The 8,559-nt window shown below is 45.1% G+C and overlaps 1 protein-coding gene across 13 annotated transcripts in view; it reads right to left on the bottom strand.

Annotated features, from left to right (window-relative positions):
* Window positions 1–1,511: 1,511 nt before the first annotated feature.
* eya1 (EYA transcriptional coactivator and phosphatase 1) overlaps window positions 1,512–8,559 on the bottom strand; it is a 73,757-nt gene continuing 66,709 nt past the window's right edge. For all 13 annotated transcript variants that reach the window (XM_080855360.1, XM_080855359.1, XM_080855364.1 and 10 more), the window contains 3 exons: window positions 8,462–8,559; window positions 7,150–7,250; window positions 1,512–4,194 (listed from right to left, as the gene is read on the bottom strand). The exon at window positions 8,462–8,559 is cut by the window's right edge and continues 24 nt beyond it. In XM_080855360.1, the coding sequence (XP_080711486.1) occupies window positions 4,114–4,194; window positions 7,150–7,250; window positions 8,462–8,559 (280 nt within the window). In that variant the 3' untranslated portion in view covers window positions 1,512–4,113. The remainder of the gene's footprint in view (window positions 4,195–7,149; window positions 7,251–8,461) is intronic.

Here is an 8,559-nt window from a genome sequence, read left to right as displayed (position 1 = left end):
GCCGCGTCAGTTCAAATCAAATGCGGAATGTTTACATCTGCTACCATTGATTATACAGTAAATACGTTGTGAAATGAAACAAAAACACACCACAGTTAAAGTTGTATTAGTCTTGATTGATTCACATCGATATGAATGGATTACATGACTAACAACTGGTGGAAAGTAATATGAAAATATTTGTTCACTGAAATAGCGTTCTGTCCCAAACAGTTGCGTTCCAGTTTCAAAGTTTCAGTTTCGCTTTCAGTATTTCAACGTGAATGAGAGGGAGCACGAGAACTGAGCGTCTAGCAGCGTTTATCATATCATATACATTATATATGATGCATGTATATGTCTGTGGGCACGATCTCAAGCACGTGCAAAAGTTGTTGTTGTCCAATTTGAATCAGATACGAGAGACACATGCGTGCCCAGTCCAATTACCAGCGGAATCGAATCGTGTGTCCAGGGGTTTACATCGGAGTCCAGTCGGACTCAAGTCGGACACAATGAATCTAGTTCTGGGGAGACACATGTGTCCAATATCCAATTTAAATTGGACTGAAATCGGAAATTGGACACATGTGTCCACACTGACTGACTACTTGATCGGTTCTTATGCATTATCACTGTGGACAATTTCTGTTTTGCTTGTGTGTACATGTGCTAGAAATGGGCGGTACTGTGTTTGTGTGTGTGTGTGTGTGTGTGTGTGTGTGTATGCTGATTTCTGGTACATTAGACCAAGACTTACTAGATTTACTGAATCCTGATGACAATAGGGCTTTGCAAGCAAACCACAATTAAACAAAGAAATGAAGAACTAATGAAAAAGCAGGAAAGAAATGCTACCGATTTCCTCTCTCTTTCTATTTCTCTTTCTGTCTCTCTCTTTGCTGAGGGGCTGAAGGCTTTCCATACAAAAAGTTCTGGACTTTTGTATGTACACCCTTCCAAATCCCAAATTCAATCCTTCAGCAGAAGAGAAGCAGAGGAAACCATGAGGTGGCTTTGCACACAAACATCTCTCAAGTGTAAAAACCCACAAGTGTGACTAGGGGAGTGGAAGGATATATTAAAACCGCAAAGACAACGTCAAAACAGAAGGAAGCCAGAGGAGAGAAGACATAAAAGTTGATGCCGGGTCAGAAATTCAGTAAATTCCACAAAATGAGTAACTAGCAAGCACTACATGTATGTAAAGACGTATCTGCCTATGGTTGCAATAATGGAGAAAGTAGCTTTCTTTGAAAGAGCAAAGAGAGAGAGAGGGAGAGCGAGATAGAGAGGGACAGCGAGAGAGAGAGAGAGAGAGAGAGAGAGAGAGAGAGAGGAAGAGAGAGAGAGAGAGAGGAAGAGAGCGAGATAGAGAGACGTGGCCTTAGGTTCCACAGTTCACACATGTAAACACCGTTCTCAATGCTTTCAATAAGAAACAGAGACACAGCACTCAATGAATCTTCAGTTCAGCAGAAAAGATTGTCAGAGGCACCATTTCAATCACTCCAACGAGGGAAGTGTATGTGTTACAGTTCACAAATCAATTTTTATTAATTTAAACACAAATCAAATAATAATGTCAAAAACATCTGTACACATCTCATTTCTTTGCAGACACAACAAACCTTTGTGTTTCCCCGATGAGGCCCATGTATTGTAAATTATTTCCAGTTTGCATTATGATTGCAACATTGAAATAAAAAAAAAGCTTGCTGTGTAAATCTATAAAACATTTTCAGGCCTACTGTTACTGATACCTTGACCTAGCAGCAATATGTAGTTCCCGGGAACAGGGAAAAAGAGAGAGAAAAACAGAGAGAGGGAGAGAAAGAGAGAGTTTTCTTCCAGAGGAGTGAAATTGTAAATGTGGTGAGAAGAAGGTTCCTAAGAGAGGGAGGAGGGGGTCTCTCCCAGGTGAGCCCAGCAAACAGTGACCGCGTGAGGGGGAGGGGGAGTGGGGAGAGAATTAGAAACAGATCGCATCGGTTCCTGAAGAGGAAATTCACAGTCGATAGCACATGGATGTCCTCAACCCATTCGTCCTTTTTTTTCTCTGTTTTCTTTTTTTTTGTAGGGAGTAGTGGCTTTGTTTAAGTCCAAGACCTATATAGTTTTTTTCTCCTTGAATTCCCCAGTCCACAGTAACATAAGCACTATCAATAGGCATAATGAATTTTCAATTAATTTCAACTACAGCGATTCAAAGTGGACACAGAAACACATTTTTTTCCTTTTCAAAAAAATCAAAATAAAAAGACTACTTCATACAAAATTACACTTGCTGTACAAGAGTTCCTTGTTGTTTTAGCGCCAGTATAAAAGATAGTCAAAATCTAGTGTAAGCTTTTATGCCCATCGGGGAGGCTGAAGTTTAACCTGAGTTAAACGGTTCAGATCCAGGCAAGAAAATGGGGGTACGGGTGGGGGTGGGGGTGGGGGGTCATGTCAGAAACACACACACACTCACACACAGCCTGTTAACCTGTCATAAGGTAAAGCTTGATATCCATTGAGTCACAGGCTTGAATTTTGAGGCTGTATGCTAACGCTAACGCTAACCTCCTGTGTTCCATCCTAAAAGCCTCTTCCTCTCATACTCGGAAAACACTTCTGAGCAGACACACCCCGACTGAAATGTTGACCAAAAGGGCTGGAGTATCAGAGGGGAGCCCAAATTCTCATTCTCCTCGCCTCGAGGAGTGAGAGAGAGAGAGAGAGAAACACCAGGCTTTTTTTCTCTGACAGCAAGAGAAGAGGAGAGGCAGAAAGAAATCGGGGAGAGAGATCAGCACTGAACAAATGAAATGAAAACAAAACAAAACGAAACGAAAATGAAAATTAAATCATTGACACTTGACATCCATGCTTTTGGTCTTGACAGAACAAGTTATCACAAAATCCCATGTATCTACAATATTTGTTTAATGAACAAAAACCCTTGAACACATCAACACTTTGAGGCCCCCGCACAAGCGAAAGTGCCAGTGTGCTGTTTTTTTTTTTGTACTTCAATGAAAAAAGCATTGCCACCTTTCAACAGCATGTACCTAAACGAATATAGGAAGGAATAGTCCAGTGATTACAAATGTACACACACCAAAAAAAAAAAAGATTTCTTCTGTACATGATTATCTCAGCAATGTAAATAAAGTTTTTTTTTCTTAAATTACTAGAAAATCCTCTATTTTTGTTTCTTCCCCCATAGACTTCTCCGTGAGGTGGAATTCAAAAGTACTTAGTTGACGCAGAAAGGCACAAGTCTTTCACAGAGGTACCTTTGTGGGACTTAAACACCACTCACAAAGAGGTGACCCTAGGTTTCATAAATAAGAAGCGCGGGACATCCAGGGGCGAGGCCGGCCAAGCGCTGGCCAAATGGAGGCCGGCTGATTGAGCAGCTGGAGCCTTATGTCTCTGTACCATCAGAAAAAGAGACAGAGAGAGACAGAGACAGAGAGAGAATGAGAAGAAGAGAGAGAGAGAGAGAGAGAGAGGGGTGAAGAAGGACTGCTGATGGTTGAGGATTAAACCGAGGTGGCGGCCATGGTGGTGATTGTGGAGAGGATCAGTCTGGCTGAGTTCCGAGACGTCGGTAGCTCTCATTTCTACACAGGTGTGAACCCTTGCCGAGCCCCGGCACAGACAGGGCTCATAAAACATTTTGATGGCTTTTTTTTTCTTTTTCGAGAGTGAGAGAGTGAGAGAGAGAGTGAGAAGCCAATTCACAGTAAAGCAGGGACCAGCAGCTGCAGTGCCATAAATCCCCTCTCCGCCGATTCGCAAAAGAGGTCCGGGGTTAAGACGAACCGTGGCCGTATGTCAACATGTCCACCTTGTCACTCAGGAAAGGCCCTTCCCCCTTTTCTTTCTTCACTCTCTCTTTTTTCAGTCATCTTTTATCTCTATCTTTTTCGAGGAAAGCAGACTCGAGGCAACAGAGGAGGGAGGGACTGAGGCTGATACCCCTCCTCCGCCCAAAAACTCAATCTTCTGATACGACGGCGTAAGGAGGGGGCTGTGTGAGATGGGAGTCAGGGGGCAAAGGTCGCAGTAGATGCAAGTGTGAGTCGTGGCTGTCTGGTGTGTTGGGCCTTTCAGGTCCGATCCGGGTCCGGTCCGGTCGCAGTGCTACAAGTACTCCAGGTCCAGAGCGTGGTGAAGGGCCATCAGGTCTGAGTGGCTGGAGATTCTCCAGAAGGGCATGTTGTGCTGCAGACAGAGCAGGAAGAGGGAGGGGGGGGGGGGGGGGGGGGGGGGTAGAGTGAGATGTTGACCTTTACAAACCTTGACCTTATAACAGAACATCAAGTCAGACCATTTTGTCAGATGAAAAAAAAAGTCTTCAATAGTTGTTCAGTGCCACACATCACTTCTCCCCTGCTGATAACAGGCACTATGCCACTAACCTCATCTTACCCTGCACTCTTACACTTTATAACAGGTCAAGATGGCCAACTTGGCCCCTCCACCCAAGACAGACAGAGAAGAGAGAGAGAGAGAGAGAGAGAGAGAGAGAGAGAGAGAGAGAGAGATATATAGAGAGAGTCAGGGAGAGAAAAATGGAGAGAGGAAAAGAGAGAAGGGCATAGAAAAAGTACAGGAGAGTGGGATAGATAAGGACAGATAGAGACACTGACACTGACAAAAAAATGAAAAAGGATGAGGGATATAGAAAAGAGATGAAATGAAATGAGAGCTAATAAGAGAGAGGGAGGGAGAGAGAGATTACAAGAGAGAGGGATTGAGAGTGCAAGAGAGAAGAGAACCAGTGAGAAAATGAAAAAACAGTGAGAAGAAGGCTAGAGAAGGGAGGAGAGTAAACACACACACACACACACATATACACACACACACACACACACATATACACACACACTGTTAGCTCTTCACCTGGAAAAACACTCACACCCATGTGAATGGCCTGACATTCTTAACAGCACATAACACCACAGGAGGCTTAGGAGGTGCTGCCTTTCTCAAGGGCCACCACAGCTCCTTACTGCCAGACTAAACAACACACACACACACACACACACACACACACACACACACACACACACACACACACACACACACACACACACACACACGCACTCACTCACACACACACACACACACACGCACTCACACACATACACTTACACACACACACACTCACACGCACACACATACACATGGATGGACACTCACTGATACACACTCATTTATTTATTTATCTATAAGTTTGATTTAGTATATTAATCTCTTGGCATTTAACAGGTATAAGAGCAAAGTTCCCATGCCAGAGATGGTTCAATTATATCAACATGTAGACACCTGCATCTACACATTACACTGCTGAACACACCTTACTTAGAAACATTTTCTATACGCTAAATTATCTGTAATATCGTGTCTTGGCAATAAGAATCTCCAAAGACCATGTCAAGAACGACATATCTCGTACTCAACACCTAATGTGCTCAGTGAAGTAATGGAGCCCAAATGCTTTAACTAAGCGCAAGAGCTCTTATGAGTGCTCCATTGAAAAAGTGAGGGACTATATATTCCCCATCGCTATCTTGGCGGCATCCTCAAACTTCATCTGGCAAATCCTCTGCAAATGCACACGTCCCCCCCCCCCCCCCCCCAAACTGCTGGGGACGAGCCTGCGAATGAGACATTGTTCCTGGGGAGAGGCTGGGAGAAACATGAGTCTGTCAGAATGAAAGGGGCCTGTCAGGCAGCGTCCTCGGCCCGTGGAGTGCCCCATTACTGGCCTTTATCAAAGGTATGGGCTCTCGCCGGCATGTGTTCCGCTTAGGGAAGTCTGCGCTGACCCTTAAAAGGCTCTTTTCCCTTTGTTTTGTAAATCGTCTTTGCTTTTAAGTTTAAAAGCTGCTGAGATGCTATCTCACTCCCCACTCCTTCTCTCTCTCTTTCTCCCTCTCTCTTTTTTTTTTTGGTGGAGTTATTAACTGGAGGGCGAATTGTTTCTGGGTCTCTTCTTTTAAGACAGAGGGGGGAAAAAGAGAGTGTGAGAGAAAGAGAGAGAGAAAGAACAGACAGAGAGGGTTAACTCTACACTTGTGCCGTTCCACCCAGCGTCCCCTCAGATATGCGGCTGGCCTGCACAGCCCTGTTCTGCTCACTGCCCCGCGGCTCTGCTCTCTAAGCCTGAAGTGGAGCTAATGTCTGTAAGCCACAACTCCTCACCTCTCCTCTCCTGCACCGGCCTTCATGCACTGTGTACACAATGACTAATGTAACCGTAAAATAACCACATGGAAGTCCCATATTGTAGAGGACATTTCTGCACACCTTTCAGTGTTCACTGATAAGGTTAAGCCCCTGTGGGTAATACCACTTTTAATTTAAAGCGCTGCCTGACTAATGTGACCCTATATAATATATGGAAGACTCATAGACTGTACAGGGGACAATTTTTCCTCTCTGTGTTCAGTTCAGCGTGGTGTACAATCCTTACCTCTGGGGCAAACACACTGTGTGTGGGGGGTTTGGTGATTAACTGCTTCATGAATATTTTGGGGTGGCTGTGGTTTAGGCACCATTAAAGTTTAAAGTTTACACTAAAATCTTGGCCCAGACGCAGAGTACACAACTCTTGTCAACTGCTTGGAGGGAACCCAAAAAATCTCTTCAACTGAACAACACCAAATTAGGAGTTGGGATGAGGGGGTGGGGTCGGGGGGTGGACAAGTGCATATTAATCCACGATTTGCCTGCACATCAAAAGGATCTGCCAGTCAAGCTTACCTGGTTCCCACTCCAACATGGCCTGTCATGGCAGTAAATAGCTTAATTTTGTCAACAAAGATTTAAGCTGCTTAAATGCATGTTCTATTTATGGGGCTTGGTTCTTCCTCCAAACATGCCTGAAAGGACCTGTCTAGCGTTACACGCATTCTCCCTGTGCATGGGCCCAGGGCAGCAATCTATAATTATGCCACCTCGCCTCCTCGCTAAAGCCCAGAGCTGGGAGCAGAAAGGAGCTGATCACATTGTCAAGCTTTTCTCATTTTTGTTTTTCTTCTTCTCAATTTTTGTTGCTAGCCAATTTGCTCGCGGGGGACATAAAGGATGAATGAGAGAGGGGGGGGGGGGGGGGGGGAGGGGGAGACAAGGAGAAGAAAGTTCTCGGGTCTTTGTGCTTTTTCCTCTCACCTTTTTTGAGCCCTGTTCCTCTTCCACTCCGTCTCCCACGACGATGTAAACAACTTTCCTGCCGAACCTCTGCATGACCCTCTCGAAACAGCTCTCCTTCCCTGCAAGGCACGAGAATGAGGTCACCACTGGGCAGGTCGAGTGCAACTGGGCTAAATGCACTTCAGTCACCTACAAAAAGTGTTTCTGACAGGCTGGACGGACAGGTGACAAGACTCAGGGACCGCTTGACTTGCATTTCAGAAGAAGGAAAAAAAAAAATCCCATACTGATTTAATTGAAAACGTCCAAGAAACTCTAGGAAAGACACGAAACTGGCATTATCTGTCAAGATCTTGCCTTGTCGTTGTCCACTCTATGTGTATACTATGATTAAATAAAACAGATCCAAAGAGATATTGCCAATTTGGCATCTTGTGCGCAGCAGGACGTTTTTGTCTTTCCTTTCCAAATGGCTCAGCCTCCAGATTTATCACTGGGCAGCGATGGCAGGACGTGGAGCGTGCATCCAAAAAATCTGGCCCCTTTTGAGAGCGCACGCTTTAAACACGCAATAAGTTACACAAAATTACACAGTGTAAACACTTAGGCTTGGCTGGGGGATTCGATAAGATCAAGGCCCTGATAGAAGGAGTCTGAAAAGCATTAAGTGTGGCCCTCTCCTCCCTGGTCCTGGGACAAATGGACTTTAACAAGCTAAATCAGACTCACATGCTAATGCTGAGGCGGTAGGGCATTAGGCTTGGCCAGCAGAGGAGATGTCTGAGCTAGCCGCCGATCTGCTTGAACATAGCCCAAGAGTGAAGGTTGGTGTTTATTTAATGTTTCAAACACTGGAGAGAGAGGCCAGGAGAAAAGAAGAAGGAGAAGAAGAAGGAGAAGAAGAAGAGGACGAAAAAAAGCAATAGAAAAAAAGAAAGAAGAAATGTCCATGTGGAATGACATAAATTTGCAGAAGTGGTTTCATATGCAGGGCCAGTGAGGTGGAGGGGGGGGGGGGGGGGGGGGGAGAGCCCTGTTTCAGGCAGAGCTCCAAGAAAATAATCCCCGGCTGATTAGACCCCTTCCCTTAAAACACGACATCAGACATCAACCCTCTCGAGTGTCCGCCCCTCTGCTGCCTGGCCCAATCATATACTGCGCGTTCTCCATCTGTTTATGCATAATATCAGTCATTATAGCTACGTGCTTGGCTTGGAGGCCCACCATAGGCCTTCACTGTCCCCATGAAGTGCACACGGAGTATGCTAACAGGTAAACACAGGGGAGGGGGGTTATTTGGGGAAGGCAGGAAGCTGTTGGCAAGGCCTACCTATTTTCGTTGCGCTATAAATATTTTCAATTGGAAACACTATTCCCAGGCCGTACAGGAGGACCTTTGCCAGGGCTGGGATGAGTTGCGTTGTGGTC

This window comes from Sprattus sprattus (assembly GCF_963457725.1).
Source record: "Sprattus sprattus genome assembly, chromosome: 17".
NCBI lineage: Eukaryota > Metazoa > Chordata > Actinopteri > Clupeiformes > Clupeidae > Sprattus > Sprattus sprattus.
Note: the sequence above shows the minus strand (reverse complement) of the source record. Positions and strands in the feature narration are given on the sequence as shown.